This window comes from Macadamia integrifolia, chromosome 2 (genome assembly GCF_013358625.1).
Source record: "Macadamia integrifolia cultivar HAES 741 chromosome 2, SCU_Mint_v3, whole genome shotgun sequence".
NCBI classification, from domain to species: Eukaryota; Viridiplantae; Streptophyta; class Magnoliopsida; order Proteales; family Proteaceae; genus Macadamia; species Macadamia integrifolia.
In genome coordinates this window covers 9,744,148-9,760,941 of record NC_056558.1, presented here as the reverse complement: position 1 = coordinate 9,760,941, position 16,794 = coordinate 9,744,148, and the positions used below count along the sequence as shown (strand labels likewise).

General features: G+C 39.3%; 2 protein-coding genes across 2 annotated transcripts; one reads left to right on the top strand and one right to left on the bottom strand.

Moving 5' to 3' along the window:
- The first annotated feature begins 86 nt into the window (after positions 1-86).
- Positions 87-13,734, top strand: LOC122062084 (polyadenylation and cleavage factor homolog 4-like). The gene is made up of 6 exons (XM_042625727.1): positions 87-983; positions 4,009-4,110; positions 5,408-5,668; positions 8,188-8,643; positions 10,275-12,188; positions 13,307-13,734. Exons 1-6 carry the CDS (start codon positions 561-563, stop codon positions 13,322-13,324), a joined length of 3,174 nt encoding a protein of 1,057 aa, XP_042481661.1. The 5' UTR covers positions 87-560; the 3' UTR covers positions 13,325-13,734.
- A 1,865-nt stretch (positions 13,735-15,599) lies between these two features.
- Positions 15,600-16,409, bottom strand: LOC122057445 (putative phytosulfokines 6). The gene is made up of 2 exons (XM_042619557.1): positions 16,124-16,409; positions 15,600-16,018 (listed from the first exon to the last, which is right to left on the bottom strand). The coding sequence occupies exons 1-2, from the start codon at positions 16,313-16,315 to the stop codon at positions 15,911-15,913; spliced, it is 300 nt and encodes a 99-aa protein (XP_042475491.1). The 5' UTR covers positions 16,316-16,409; the 3' UTR covers positions 15,600-15,910.
- Positions 16,410-16,794: the final 385 nt, after the last annotated feature.

Sequence of the window (16,794 nt, the reverse complement as noted above, 5' to 3'; positions counted from 1 at the left end):
ACACGTGTCAATCGCCTGGGGTAGAATTGCACGGAATTGCACCGATGCGAATTTCAGAGGATTTCTACCCCTTTTTCTGGCGTCGATGAATAAAAACCGATATATAAAAAGGGCGAGTGAAGATGAAGCTAGCTTGATTCTGCTATTCATCCTCTCCCAGATTCAATGATGGAGCCAACGAGCTTTCTCCACATAGAAAGCTCTTTTCGTTCCCTATTTGCAGTCGCTTCGAATCGAATGCGCTTCTTCTGTTCTCCAAATTACGGAACTCAACAACTATTCGGAGGCTCAATGCTTCTGTATCGATAGCCATGCTTTTTGGTTCTATGTAAATCTACTGTAATCGGAGATTCTAGGTTTTCGGATTCCTGAAATCCGTTCTCGATCGACACTAGGTTAAAAAGTTTCAATCTTTTTTTGTATTAGTTTCAGGTTTCTTATTTTTTTCTTTTTTCTATTTTATTTTATATATTCATGTAACACAAAGAAGGTTAGGGTTAGGGTTTTTCAGGGTTTTCCTTGTTTGTTCTCCCCCCTCCCCATTCTGGGTTGTTTTGGAGATGGAAATGGAGGGTTCTCGTAGATCCATTGATAGGTCGAGGGAACCAGGTTTAAAGAAACCTAGATTGTCTGAGGAAACCGAACGAGATCGTAGTTTTAACGGCGTTGTTGATCGTGATCGTGATCGAGCGTTTCAGCAGAGACTCTCTACTGTTGGAAGCGGCCCCGGTGCTGGACCTTTGCTTTCGAGGTTTAAAACGAACGAGAGGGAACGGAATGTGGAGAGAGATGAGCCTGTACGAGGAGTTTATCAGCAGCAGCAGCAGCAGCAGCTTCAAGAGCTTGTCAGTCAGTATAAAACAGCTCTCGCAGAATTGACCTTCAATTCAAAGCCAATCATCACTAACCTCACTATTATAGCGGGGGAGAACCTCCATGCTGCCAAGGGGATCGCTGCCACTGTCTGTGCGAATATTCTTGAGGTGAACTGGTTTATGCCGTTCTTGCTTACTGTATCGACTGTAGCTGTTTATGTATTGAATGTGAAATTGTCTTCTGGTTGTGGTTCATGGCGATGGTTGTGTTGTAAAAGATAATGGAAGAAAAAGGGAAAGGAGAACGAGAAAAGAACTTTTATTTACAGAATATTTTATTGATTTGTGTTTGTAACTAGAATTCAAAGCGATGGATTAATGCAGTTTCAAACTAATTTCGGTCCATTGGGAAGAAAGCAGCTCAAGAACCTATTAGTTATGAGGGATTTTTTATTTCCTAGACTTTGGCAGGGTGTGGTCTGCCTGAATCTGTGACTTGTCTGAGTGTCCCTATTGCTGGTGTGTTTTGCAACAAGTTCCTGTCTCTGGTATTGATGTGATTAGCAATTCCTTGATTTGAAATGTATATATTAGTTACTGGGTGGGCTATGAGATGGCTTTTTGGGAGTTTACATTTTGAAGTTGGCAGATCGCTGAATAACATCTACACTTAGAAGCTGACCCCTTATCTTGATGTCATGATTACGTGAGCTCTAGTTCTCATGGGACTGTGTTTACTTTCAGTGTGTCTGCATGTCAGTACCCTGGCACTGCCCGACTTGGTACAATGAATGGTCGGTGATGTTGCCAATTCTAGTTGCTTAGCATGGATCTGATCAAACCTCACTTATCTTTCCATTTGATGTGTGGAACTTGTATGGGCTAATTGGACTGTTATTCATTGGTTGGGAGGTGGAACTTCGGGCATGTTATGGCCTTACAATAATTTCAGCTTTGGGTTTGTTTAAGTGATTATGGTTCTACAAACAGACAAGTTCCCTATGAATATTCCAACCAATGTTCACTGCAAAATGTGAGTAGCAATTCAATTTTTTTCTGCCATCATTAGTTTGCAGACGCTGTCATTTTGTTGTCATTCTTGATATAATAGGATGTATTACACATTAAAGTTGTGGCTTTTGCTGGAGCTCCAATTATTTACTTATATGTGAGAATAATTCCAAAACAGAGATTTAAAAACTTTCTAGCGGAAACAGGATCACGAAAACAGAGAATAGGACAGATTAGGAAGAAATCTGATAACTCAGGACAGTGAATTGGATTAGCCTAATATCCTGGCTGAGTGGCCTTCCTTAATTGCAGAGTAGGTTGGTAAAGTTTTACAGTATTCCAATGGCTAGATGTGCATTCATGTGCAAGTCCTAGTATCACTAGGAATACTCGATAGGAGGAAAGGAAATGAATTTCAGCAGCCCAACTCAAGTTTAGAATTGAAATTCAGAGAAGAACAAATTTCAGGTAGTTGTTTTAATTTGAATAGAACTTGAAACTAGGCAGAAAACAGGGGTGATGCAGGTTCAGAAAAAAATGGGAAACTATACTTTCTAATACAAACTAGAAGATAGAAGATATTAAATTGCGCAGGAATCCACTTTACCCTTGTAGAGAATCCATTCTTCCACTAAGGAATCCACCTCAGTGCTGTTGGAAATCCTCTAACAAGGACTTCAACTTAAACTATCGAATTAAGTGATTCGCTTATTCCTAACTCCTACGGTCCTACCTTTATTTAGGCACATTAAAGTAGCCAAATACAATGGAAACCCATGGGACCAAAGCCCGAAGATGTATAGAACTCAACCCAAGGTTTTTTCCCCTTGCTAAAATAGGCCCATTTAAGTGATTTATCTGCATTATTACTTCTATAGGAAATTTGTGTTTCTATTAGCGAGTTATCTGCATACCTTTTGCGGGAGTCCTTGTGGATTCACTTCTTCAATAATGATGTATTTCTGAGGCATTTACCCTTTTAGAGCTTTTCACTGTAAGGCTTTATTAATATCTCAACAGCTCAGATTATGTCTCGAAAAGAAACACACCTTTTTTTACTAGGATTTTAATGGGCCTTTCTTGGAAGCTGTACAATGATGATTTATTATGATGTTATTAATCTTATGGAGACCATCTAAGGTTTATCAGTCTTCAATCTAGAAGTACACTTATCAACGGTCAGTGCGTAAAGCTTGCCTCATTGCCATGCATCTGAATGTGCACATGTCATAACATGAATTAAGTATGTAAATAATAGTACTGCAACGTTATATTGCAGCTTGCATTGGGTTCCTTTTGTAATTTAATTTTGGATTCTTGCATGCTGTTTTCCTTGTAACCTTGGTCATGGAAATTGTCAGAGGCAAATGGAGCAGAGAATTCCTTTTCATGTTGATCAATAGAAAGTAGTTAAGAGTTGGATTGATAGGGTCAGCTGATGATGTGTTCATTATTTTTCCCCTTGTCATAGTTTATTTCCTTTATATTTATATCTTGAAGATAGAAATCATATATGCTTCATTCTGCTGAAATATTATCTTTATTTATCAAAGAACAATTTGAATTGTGCTTTATTTGATTTAAGAATTTTTCCACCAAATTCTGTTGAAGTGCTTTTGGTTCTCCTGGTCAAACCTGTTTAAAATAGGTTGGGGTAAATTCTTTCCTGGTCCTACAGTCAAAAATGATTTTAGGAAACTGTAAATTATTGGGATAGCCTTCAGAGGCTTACTAACGTAATGTGGTTTTAGATGGTGAGCTACTCTCAGGTGAGCGACGAATAGCTGATTTTCTCCAATGAGATCAGCACAAAGTTGATTTTTTTTATATGTATATTTTTTATTATCTCTCTCCTTTTTCTGAAATTTCTCGCGACAACAGGCGTGCATGGTACGCTATCAAAAATAAAATCCGTGATAATAGGTTCTCTAGACAAATAATACTTTTCTCATTGTCAGAAAAAGTGTCTTGAGCATTTTGGTTGGTTCTGTGATTTTTCTGATTGGCTTTTGTTAAAAGGCTGACAAACTAGGAATGACTAAATAATCTGTTTTCTGTTTCTTAAGATTATTACTTTCTGATGCTGCCATGAAATCCATCATAATAAATATTTTGTCACGCTAGATGGTGTAAGGGGTTTGCTGATCTTCCATTTAATCCTGTTTATACAAATTTTTTGCAGGTACCCAGTGAGCAAAAGCTACCATCTCTCTACCTTTTAGATAGTATTGTAAAGAACATTGGGAGAGATTATATTAAACACTTCGCTACCAGACTACCTGAGGTTAGATTTTTCGGTCTTCCTGTAATCTATCACGGTTTGTTAAACAATTCCTTACAAGTGATATGAAAATAATTTTATTTTTTGTATTTTCTAAGCTACTTATGAAATGTTTTGTACTGGTCATTGGATTTTATGGACATAATGTTCTTACTATTAAAGAGCAATAGATTTAATTTCTTCTATACCCAAGGATTAAAGTATTATGTATCGGTCAGCCAAAATTAAGATATGTATTGGAGGGTATCGTATTGGAGATACGCTAAAGATATGTAGATAAATGGATAGGAAATACTTTTTTACACACTTTTGGAGAGTATCGCATTGACAATTCAAGGTTTGTAGTTGTTTTTATGTGTAAATGTGTAATATGGATTCCCAATCTTGATTTGCACTTTAGTTAGAGAAAGAAATGACTGGCAGCAATTTTGAGAAAAAAAAAAAACCCTCTTGAAAATCGTGTTTTGCTGAGAAATGACCAATTTTGGCCATTATATGACCGTAGCGCACCATATCGGTAGGTATCTTACTATATCGGTATACCGAAATGTACATTTCAGTTCAATTAATAAATGAATGCTTTATCAAAAATCTCAATGTTTTTTTGAAATGTAATGACTAGAATAGCTATTGATAATAATGATCTGCATTAAGAACTGCATAGCTTGATACTATCATACTTACATGCATCATTAACCATTGGGATTTTAGAGTAGGTACCAATATTGCGGATTGCCGTTACAAGACCTGAAGTGGCAAACCCTTGGGTAAAAATAGCACTTGGTGTGGTTATTACGTTTATCTTACGATACATATCGATACAAAAGGGTTTTGAATTTCCAATGTAGCGTATCAGTAAGGGCCGATACTGATATGTACCTGCCAGTACGGTACGTTATGTACTGATACTATAAACCATGCCTATACCCCTGTTACATTGAAGGTTTAACTGATGGCACACTTCCCCTTCTGTCCTCCAAGAAATCATTGTCAGACACAAGTTTTCGGCAATCCGTTGTCTTGAAGTTTCAATTGATATAATTTTTCCGAAGTGGTTTTCTAATTTTATTTTGCTTCAATAATAGTGTGAATTATTGAGGATCTATTATCAAAGTGAGCCCCCAAGGGTTAGCTCAGTTGGCAAAGACCAACATCTCACAATTAAGAGGTCATGAGTTCAACTCCTCTTGGGGCCTACCTGTCAAAAAAAAAAAATAGTAATAATAATCATGTCATTTGGTACCAAGTGCTTTGCCATTATTGTCACAACTAATTGCCAATCTTTTCATTATTTTTCTAGGTGTTCTGCAAGGCCTACAGACAGGTTGATTCTTCAGTTCATTCTGGTATGCGGCATCTTTTTGGGACTTGGAAAGGTGTATTTCCGCCTGCCACTCTTCAGAAAATAGAGAAAGAACTTGGTTTCTCACCTGCAATGAATGGCTCATCTTCTGGCATTTCAGAATCGAGGCCTGATTCACAATCACAACGCCCTCAGCATAGCATTCATGTGAATCCTAAGTATTTAGAGGCGAGGCAGCGCCTGCAACAGTCAAACAAGGTAAGCTAAGGAACTTTAGATCTGCAGTCATGTTCTTCCCTAAATATATATTGTTATGCTCATTTTTTTCACTTTGATTAGTTTCTCTATATTATTTAGAACCAGGATTACTGCAACAGGGGGCTCTCTTATGTTTCCAGATCTATTCATGACACAATTTTCCTGAAAAATTGATCCTGTTGAGGTTTAATCTTATTATTGTTATGTCTAGAGTATGATACAAGGGAGACACATTTACTCAGTGAGATCTCGCTAAATTCTTGTTTTTTGGCTTTGGTGAGTCGAGACCATAGGCGATACTAGAAAACGACAATATCTCGCTCAAAATCTTGGTTTCTTGCTGAGATTTCGGTTCACTTCTGGGTTTCAACTCAACTCGGTCGAACCAAACCAAGTCATATGATGTTTTAAACCCCATTTTGACGAGATTTCTTTCCTTTCTCGCCTGTCTTGCCTTGCTGTGAAGACAAAAATTTGTGTTTTGGTGCTATACTACTATTGTCTATTGTTTACTCTCTTATATGATATATGTGACTATGTGCATGCGAGTCATCCATGTATAACAAACCATTTTTTATATCTTTTAATTCCATATGCTTATTTAAGTTGTTTTACACTTTTAGTTGAATTATATGTGTTCTAAAAGTACTAGATATTGTGTGGAATGACCTAAGGTAGAGCTTACCTATGTATGTCATAGACTACCAAGTGCCAACCTAGGGTCTGAAGTCAAAGTACCATTTTAAGTTTGATTTAATAAAAAATATCTAATGTCTCACAATGTTTAGAAGGCTTCAAATGGGCTAGATGACAAGTTTCAAGGCCTAACTTGGCCATATGGCCACTGAAACCCATCCCCGAGTTTTCTTAAGTTGTCTTGTCAAAAAATACACGATTTTGTCAAGATCTCAGTTTTTGGCCTGGGTGAAACCATGGGTGAAACTGAGACCTCGAACCTTGGATACAAGTGCATGTGCATACTTTAGTGTGTGTATAAATATTTTATATACATCATGTATATAGATTATTTCCATAATGATACACTTGGTCTTGATTTGGTGAGGAAAGATTTTCTTTTAAGGGGAGGGGTGTTGGGGAGGGGGAAACCTACCTTCAACCAGGAGATGCTTTTTTGAAGAACATTTCTCATGGTTGCTACCCTTGTATAAGGACATGGGTGCGACATCCACTTGCAAGTTGCAGTACGTTTGTGCCTCAGGATGGGCCTTTGAGTATGAATATTATTAAGCTGCACTGTGCTCATGTTTAGTGGGCCTGTGCAGTTGTATGAAGCACTTAAATCTGCCTGGTCCCACAAGCTTGAAATTGTGCCTGTTTTTAGAAAAGGGAATGTATTCTGTATATATTGAAAGAGAGTTGTGACGAGGTTGAAGTCATGCTTTCTCAGGGTTCCAGGAGAGCTGGAGTGCTGGAATGGATGGTGGTCCTAACATTTGGTATTTCTTGGTGTTGTTTGGCTGCATTTTTAATGATTTTGCATCGGTATTTGTTATATACAGAATAGGTGTCATTTTTCGATTAGCAGGTGGATAGTGTTGGTATTTGGTAGTGGAACTCCTTCCTATCCTTAGATTTTGGATGGTGCAGATTTTACATTTTATCCGTGCATTACCGTTGGAGCGGAGGCTGTGAGAGATGTAAGTCTGGTCCCATCACTACCAGACATTGGACTGTAGGACTGGACTGTGGCTCTTGCTGCTCTAACATTTCTTCATAGGTTTCTTCTTTGTAAGGGAAACTTTTGTATTCTGAAGCGAGATCAAACCTTGAGGCTCTTGCTTATACTGTTCAACCAGAGCAGTTTCTCAATTGGTAGACAATTATAAATTAAAGATTTCTTCTTTTCCGCTCTTTTTTTTGGTTATGGTTCAAACTGTTTGGTTCTTTTGCTTGGGTGGGTCTAGGGAATGTGGTGTTCACTTTTAACCATTTGTCATACACTTTGTTTTTTGGCACCATTGTTCAGTTCCAATGCCATCTCTAGTAAGTTCCTATCTTTGAAGCCTACTGTCCAAGATATGTATTGAATTGTTACCCTTTTTTCTCTACAGAATTCCAGAGTGCATTGGCTTCTTGAATTAAGTATTCTCTTTTTCTCACTCTCTCTCACACACGCATTCCCCTCCGCCTCCTCAGGTTGTCAGGTTGTTTATGGGTACCCAAATACCTAGTTTCCTGATGGATCTAACTCAATTTGCATGGCGGGGGCTCCAAGATTCCTGGGATCCAATCAGTAATTGGGCTGGCTTCTGTTAAAGACAGAAGAAAGGGGCTGGCTGGGGTCAATGCATATATTCTAATAAATAAATGAAAAAAAATCTGACTTTATTTCAATATTTTCTGTATTTTGTTTGCTTTTATATTTTAAATTTAAACCTTTTCTTTTTGAAAGCTCTAGATGTCAGTGTTTAGATATATGCAATGTTTCATCGTGCTCGCTTTTTTATATTGTTTTTATAATTTTTATATTGGACCATAATTTCCATTATTTTTTGCAGAACTCTCAACGTCCCCAAAGAGAAGTGTTAAGTGAGCCTGTTCATGAGAAGAACACTGGTGCAACTTATGGAGATTATGAATATGGTTCTGATCTTTCAAGGCATCCGGACATGGGAGCAGAAAGTGGCAGTGAGAGGCTTACTGAGAGAGGACTTGACAAGACTTGGTATGGAGCCAGAAGCAGTGCTGACTCGGTTGTTGGCCTCACCAATGGGTTTGATGCACGGCATGGATTTTCAAACTACCAAGCACCTAGATCTACTACTCAGGCTGTTGCTCAGCTACAGAACACTCCGAGCACTGTAAACAGAAGTAGCAGAGGGATATCTAAGAATTGGAAGAACTCAGAGGAAGAGGAGTACATGTGGGACGATATGAACTTCAGATTGACAGATCATGGGGCCCCTGATAGCTCAAGGAGAGATGGTTGGACTCCAGATGATTCAGAAAAGCTGGTAAGCCTGCGAAGGTGAAAAATAAATTAAAAACACTCTTGAAACTGGATGAATTAACCATCTGATGTCTTTGAGCTTTTTTCTTTTTTGGAGAGGGGTGGTGGTTTCCTCAACAGTTCTCAATACAGGTCATCGTGTGCTGCATCCTCCCCCTCCCACAATCACCAAAAAAAAAAAAATTTAGAGCAAAGCTCTTATTGTAAACGGGGCTCTCCATACCTGTATGCTTCATCTAACCTCAGAGTAATTTTGTCAACACCATAGTTGTCTAGGCCTCGCCTAGGGATTGCTTGGTCTCCACGTCCATGTTTGACCTAGGCATGTGATAATTTTCATGATATTATTAGGTAAAAGGTTGGCTGCATGGCCTGCCCACATACGCTTGGCTGTGTGGCTCATCTAATTATGCAATGTGGAAGGCGGATGTGACAATTCTGACTGTTGGATATCCTAGGAATGGTCTGGTTTTGCCATGTCATATTTTAATCTCAAATTCAATCATTTAGCCTTCCATGCAATGGCATACCCTCCATTTACTTTTTTTGGTACTGTTGACACTATCTATTCATTGATTCAGCAAGATATGGTGAGGCCAAGAATCAAGGTCCCACTATAGCTAGACGCCCTATTTGAGTAAGGCCGCACGGGTGGTCCATGTACCTTTTTTTGCATACCCAGTTTTTTCAATGCTTTGCTTTGCCACTGGGTAAACTCAATTTGGCCTGAAACCTAACATGTGAGTTGGGGCCTGGGGTCCATCTGTTCAAATTTCTCCCCCACTTGACATGTTGTGTGAGAGAAATAGTAGACCCACCCAGCCAAGCTTAGGTGAGTGGGAAACCTAGACAGCATTTTCCCCTATTATTATTATTTTCAAAAAACTCATGCATGGTCGTATGCTTTATGGTGCACTATGTTGCATTTTATCGCATCTTTTAGGTGGATAAAATTGGAGAAAGAGTAAAACTGAGGTTAAAATTGGAAAAATGATTGTAACTAAGCCAATAATTGTTGTAATAAGGAAATGAATGCTCGACATTCGTTGCTTATTTTGATTTTTGATGAATGTTGATGTTCATTGTTTGATTGGTGAATGAGTTCATGCCTATTCTCTAGTTGATATCTTATATAGATTAGGGCAGGCCTTGGCACAACGGTAAGGTTGCTCCATTGTAACTTAGTATTTGTGGGTTCGAGTCAGGAAACAGCCTCTCCGCAAAGCAGGGGTAGGGCTGCTTACATTATGACACATTGACCAGCCTTTTTAACACATTTTTGCCGATTTCCTGCACCCCTAACATAGTTGGATGCATATCCTTGTATCCTAAATTTTGGCAGGCAACTTCCCTGCGTGTGATGCCCCTGGATGAATACAATGTGTGCTTCCATGAGTATATTACTACCAAATGTAAAGTGTAGTATTGAACAGGATACCAATAATAGATGAAAAATGTACAGAAACAATTCCCATATTCTATTTGGCTTGACATGCATGTTTTATTTTTTCTAAAGAAATTCCAGAAAAATCTGTCGGTGCTATGTTTTGTTGTTCAAGACATATAAAGTTATCTGCATGTTTAGCAATCATCTTTACATAACTTTGCATGTTGAATTACCTTAACCATGTGCAGGATGAAGAACACCTTCCACAACCTCTTAGCGAACATGATATTGGGTCTAAAATTAATAGAGAAACTTCCTCGGATTCAAAATCCATGACAAAGAGAGGACAAGCAACATTTGGGCATCGAACATCACCAATGTGGTCATTGCAAGAGCCACACCCAGTAGATGCCCATACAGGCCAAACTTTAATGGTTTCAGGTGGTTCAGCTTCTCTGAGTAGTCCTTTCACCAGGGCTGGGCTTCGTCCCCAGATGGTTCCATCGTCGGGATCTGCTGGAGTTTTAGGGCAACAACGGCATCTTCCTTTGGGATCTGCATCCCCATCCAGACAGTCTCCCAGTCACCAGGATCCTCATTCACCTGTATCTTTTGCACTTCATCAGCATCAACAATCACATAATTTGTCTGAGCTAGACCATCCCCAATCAGAGCACTTTGCTCAGCCTGGTTTGAAACCATCTCAGCTTGCGGGATCATTGAATCATGTACCTCAAGAGTCTTCCCCCGTCCCCTTTAATCAGCCTGGTACTCAGCCAAATTTGCAATTGAATCAATCACAGCCTCCCCAACATCTACAAACTCCATCTCCTTTGATGCCTTTTCCTCAACTAAGGCCTCATACTCCCTTCTCACAGCAGCAGCCTCAGCCAGAGAAATTGCCGTCTCAAATATCGGGTCAGTCCCGTAAGCTACTGCCTCAAGTACCAAATTTTGGAACTCTAACAACAGGCTCTTCTGTGCCTAGCCATTCTAATAGTTCCACCGTGGAGCAAACTGGAGAATCAAACACTAGAAGTTTGTTGGATGCAGTTTTGAAAAAGGGACTGTTCTCAAACAACTTAGGCCTCCCCAATCTTAATTTCCAGGAGTCGGGGTCGCCATCTAATTTGAACATACGGCCCCCCCTGCCAAGTGGTCCTCCCCCAATCCAGCATGCTGGATCATCTACTCCTTTGGTTTCACCATCTTCTTCAGCTTCAGCTTCCCGTGGGAATGCATCAGCTGTAACGACACTCCCTCAGAGAACAGCTGTCCGGCCTCCTTTGCCTCCTGGACCTCCACCTTCCTCATCTATTGTTGGTAGCACATCAACGCAGACATCAAGTATAACCAGTGCTACTCCCAATCCTCTTTCAAGTCTTTTGAATTCATTAGTTGCACGGGGCTTGATATCTGCATCAACGACAGAGTCATCAACTGTTACTGCTACCCAGGTGCCTAGTCAAAACCAAAAGCTGAGTCCTGGTCCAAGTACCAGTAGTTCCATGTCAGTTTCCCTGAGTCCAGCTGCTGCAACCATCCCTTCATCTTCTGGGAATGAACTTCCTTTTACAGAATCTGGCGCAAAGAGCACAACTACCTTGTCTCAAGCCACCACAAGTGAATTGAAGGGCCTCATCGGGATGGAGTTTAAGCCGGAGATTATCCGGGAATCACATCCATCAGTTATCAGTGGCCTCTTTGATGACCTTTCCTATAATTGCAATATCTGTGGTCTTCGACTTAGACTTAAAGAAAGACTTGATAGACATATGGAGTGGCATGCTTCAAAGAAGCCTGAACAAAGTAGTTGCAATATGGTTTCAAGGAGATGGTATGCAAATTTGGGCGACTGGATTGCAGGTAACGTATGGCATCCATCTGGACCTACTTCCACTGCTTCAATTGAAATTTCAGTGAATGTAGCATTGGAGGAAAGTGAACAGGCAGTACCTGCTGATGAAAGCCAGTGTGTGTGTGTCTTGTGTGGAGAGCTGTTTGAGGATTTCTACTGTCATGAAAGAGACATATGGATGTTCAAAGGAGCGGTGTATATGATCATTCCAGCTGGGGATGACAATGGAGGAACTGGTGGGAGTGCTGTCCAGGGTCCTATTGTGCATGCAACCTGTGCTTCACAAATTTCTGCTTATGACTTGGTATGGTTCTTGAAAAGAAAAGATACTAACATATTTGACCCGTGTCTTGACATAGTTGCGTTGCATGCATGGAACTCATTGGAGGAATTTGTTCACTTTTGATTTGCTGCAGTAGATCTCAGCCAGATTTTCGACTTGATTGGATAAGCTTAACCCATCTGCCTCTATACTTTCGTCTGGATCTGTAATGCTCCTATTATTTCCCTAAGAGTGACTGGATGTTTTTGATCTTCCTGATGAGTCCATTGCCAATAGAGGATCCTGATCCTCTGCATGTATTTACTATCAAGCTAGTAATTCTGGGCTGAAGGTCAGATCTGATGGGTCCAGTATTTCCCTTTTTCTTTTGTGGTCAATGGTGATGGGCTTAGTTAAGTGCCTTATTTCATTCATTCGTTTCTCCCCTCCCCCTCCTGACTTTATTTGTTTCTCTCTACCCCCTTGTTTGTCTAGTTTATGCTGTTAATATCCGTTGACTTTACATTTAGACAGTTTCATGGTTATATTAGAAACCTCAACTCCATAAGATTGCCTCACATCGAGAATCCTGGACTTGAAACCTGTGAGGCCAGATTATATTTCCTTGGAGGACTAGAATTTAGATTGTTCCTTCAGTCCAGGAAAACTAGAAAGCCTTCAATAAAGTTGGATGGGGAACAAGATTTCCACTTTTCTGTCCCCCAAGTAGTTGGTATGAAGGTTTTTTAAGCTGGTTCTGGTTGAATTTTTATTATTATCTTTTTCCTTCTCTTTGCCCAAAGTAGTCTTGTCTAGTTACTGTTAAACTAGCAATCATATCATCATTCTGCTGTAAAAGTTAATTACAATACAATGCTGGAAAGGGCTACTGAGTAGGGTGTTAGAATTTAGGACTTCAACAAATTTCTACTTCCATCGTGAACTTTTGGATTGTTGGTCTTGAAAACAAAAGATAGAAGTCATAACTTTGGTTTGGCTGCAATGGTTACCCATCTTGGACAGTGGCAATGTATACCGCTTCCAGTTTTTTGCATCTCCATTGCATTCATATGTGTAGCGGCAGCTTGGAAATTATTGATTCTTGTTTGGTGGATATTAGATTCTAGATGGTGATGGTCTCATGTTTGGTTGTGTTGCAGGAACAGGCAGGTGAATGATGCTTTGAAGTTGTAAATCCACATGACTCATTGTACTGAGGGTATGATGAATGAACTGACACAAGATATGCAGTTTTACCCTTGTTCATCAGGCTAATTTGCTGGTGCTTGGAAAATGGGATCGTGGGCCGAGCAACGCCTCAATATGTTCTATTTTCCGCATCATTTCTTTTTCAAAAGAAATATATAAAATACAAATCCATAGATATTTTGCTCTTTGGATTTCTTCTCTGATGTGGGTTTTGTGTATTGTTCCTTGAAATCTCCTTTCTTCAAGCTGGCTTAAGTTCTTACCAAAAAGAGGAAAAAAACTGGCTTAAGTTGGTTTGTGGTTAATTCCAGCAAATGATGTAGCTACCAAAGAATCCTGTCCTCTGTAATCAGTTTTGCAGTTGGTTGCCTTTTTTTTTTTGGCTGTTTCTTAGATTGATTCATTTTATTCTCATCAGCTTCCTGGACTTGAGATTGTTGCTTTTTGCTGCTACTGCTGCTCTCTCTCTCTCTCTCTCTCTCTCTCTCTCTCTCTCACCTCCCTGGGGAACCGAAAGATAGCACAGGCAGACGATGAGAAAGTAATCTCAATGGGTGTGTACAATGGCATAAATGCTGATAGGGGCGTGGGACAAGTTTGATCCTTTGGTCTCCTCTGTAGTGTGTGAATGATTTGTAACTTTCATCCCTTCGATTCTTTTAATGATGGTGTTGGCAACAAGGGGTTTTCCATATAGCATTGGATTCTGCATCTGAGGCCAAAATTTGGAAGCCTAATGTCCTGAATGAGAATGATAAAGAATTGTGTGTTGGTGATGGTGCTAGTGTGATTACTATTGCTCTTTTTTTTTTTTTAAATATGACTCCCCACATATTTAACTATTTCCTGACTATAATGTGCTCTGGGTGCTTGGTGGATTGACAATCAATCTGTTTCACTGCTGAAATGATAATCTCAATGTTTGTCTTTCCCTTCCCCTTATAGCAACTTTTTAAAGAAAATTAAAACTACCAATTACCCTTGTTCCGTTTGTGCAAACCACACGGTTTCAATAATGGAACTGGATCGGGCGAGTCAGCCGAGTTCGAGTCAAAACACTTCAAATCTCCTTCTTTGTACAGTTTTTCTATCGATTCGCCTGCCCGTTCCAGACGATTCAATAAGATTCCATACCGATTCCTGGCTTTTAAAACCCTGGGACGAAATTTCATGTCATTCTTATAAAGGAACAAGCAACATATATGCCCACTTCAAAGTGCAAACAGAGTACATGAATATAGCACAAAAAGCCATTCCTTCACTGAATGTAATGTGTTAAAGTTCTCATATAAACACTTAATTTGAGCGATAGTCTGAGTCATCTAAGGTCATATCAATGTGAATTCCTGTGGAATATGTTGACTATGGTGCTCTTAAAATTCCAGATAAAGACTAAAGACTGTTTGAAAAGTAGCAATGGTTGGACTAAAAGCTTCTTTGATCCATGTCTTTATTCACTCAATGCACAGTACCAGTTGACAATGCTTTTAGTTGCGGGTCTTTACTTTCCTTTTTTCTTTTTTTTCTTTAGTGAGGTTGCTATTCACTCAGGAAACGTCGTCATTGTAGGACTGAAAGAATCATCAAATGAGTCAGCCTGGGGCCATAGCCCATAGGTCTCTTTAACAGAGTCTTATCTCTATTCTCAGCTGGTTAGGAATTAGAACCGTGTAAGGCAAGAACCTTTTATGGTCATAATCACACTAAAAATTCTATTCCTCCTCTTTCCTTGATTGGCCGACACCATTTAGTGGTTGTGAAAAAAATTCTTCTCTCTCTCTCTCTCTCTCTAAAGAAGGGATGAATCCAGTCTATGGAAATAAGAGGCCATGAAGGTTTAGTATTGTTGCAGAGGTTTAAAGCAGAAACCCACTTCACAAGGAGTCTCACAAAGAAGAGATCCATTTTTCTGTTGCCATTTAATTCAGGAGTTGGGTTATCAATTGAAATGAAACTTCTTGGTTGACTCTTTCTATGAGATACCCATCCTTTTAAAAGAGGTTCTGAACTTTATAGTCTTCTCTTCTCATCAGTTCTCATTTTAATGCTGCAAATTAATGCAGTTAGATGTCAAAAAGGACGACTTCTCAACTGAAACTATTATTAAATTCTCAGATTTCATATTCACCCACAACTACACCTGTGTCAATTAATAGAGAAACCAAAAAAGAAAAAAAAAAAAAAAAAGGTAAAAGATGCAGAATTCATCTCTGTTTGATGATATTCTTGGAAATGGAAACCTTCTTTACTCCACAACCACAGATGATTTATTTATACTTCAGATTTTCATATATTTACCCCACAATCTGACATGAAAAAGGAATAAAGAACCCATCCCTTATTTTGAAGACTAATAAGTCATCTATGGAGTTGTAACCTTCTATATTATCATTAATACATAGAGGGACTCTGTTTCCATGGAAGGTCTTGAAAGTATTGCAGTAGCATCAAAGTCTAGAAGACGGACTTCAGGAGACATGACAGTAGTTACAAGTTGCAAGGTAAGCTATGATATTATCACTATAATTTCATTCCTTTGTTCTGAAATATATATTCTAAGGTTTATGGTGCTGGGTGTAAATGTAGTCCAAGTGGGCTTCTGCAACCATCCTTCTCTTCAAGCAATCTTCATCTCCATCACCACAATCTTCCATACCCATCAGCTGTGAAATTACACAAAAAAGGTTAAAAAACAATAGCATCAGAGAATATATAAAAGAAAAGAAACAAAATGAAAGGAAGGCTGGAATTAAAGAAAATATACTCACATTAGCCCATGACGCATCCACTTCTTCCTTTCCTAAACCACCATTCTGAACAAGCTCATCAACCTTTACCATCTCTGCAACTATCTTACTTTTTTCTTCTGTTAAGAGACGAGCTGCTGTAGGTGTTGAATGGGAGATGAGAAGAACAAGGAAAAGGAAGAGGAGGAGATGAGAGTGAAAGCTTTGCTTCATGGTTTCAGCTTCAGTTTCCAATGGAGAAAGAGATTCTCAAAAGGAGAGAAAGAGGGGCTAAGGTGGATGGGAGTAGTGAAGAAGAGAGTGCAGGTGGCAGATATAAATACATGCAGCAAAAGAGGGAGGCACTGTAAGCTGTAAGTCACATGAAGATGCAGTTACAATCACTACAGATAGTGGGCCCACCTCTCACCCTATGATCTATTCCCACCAGGTCACCTTTGATCATGCATGTGAGTATGTAAAATGTGTTATGTGTTGTGACCACAGGTCTCTCTGTGTGCATCTGTTTCTGTATAGAAAGAGAGATAACTGAAAGTGAGAGAGAGAGAGAGAGAGAGAGGTCTTACACGCCTCCTCTCTTAAGAGAATGGTTGTCCTGTGACTTCTGTGGTTGACAGCGTCAACAAGTCAACCTCTGGACTTTAGTGCCGACAGCTGTCGCCCATTATCACGTGTGTCTCTCTCTACTTCTT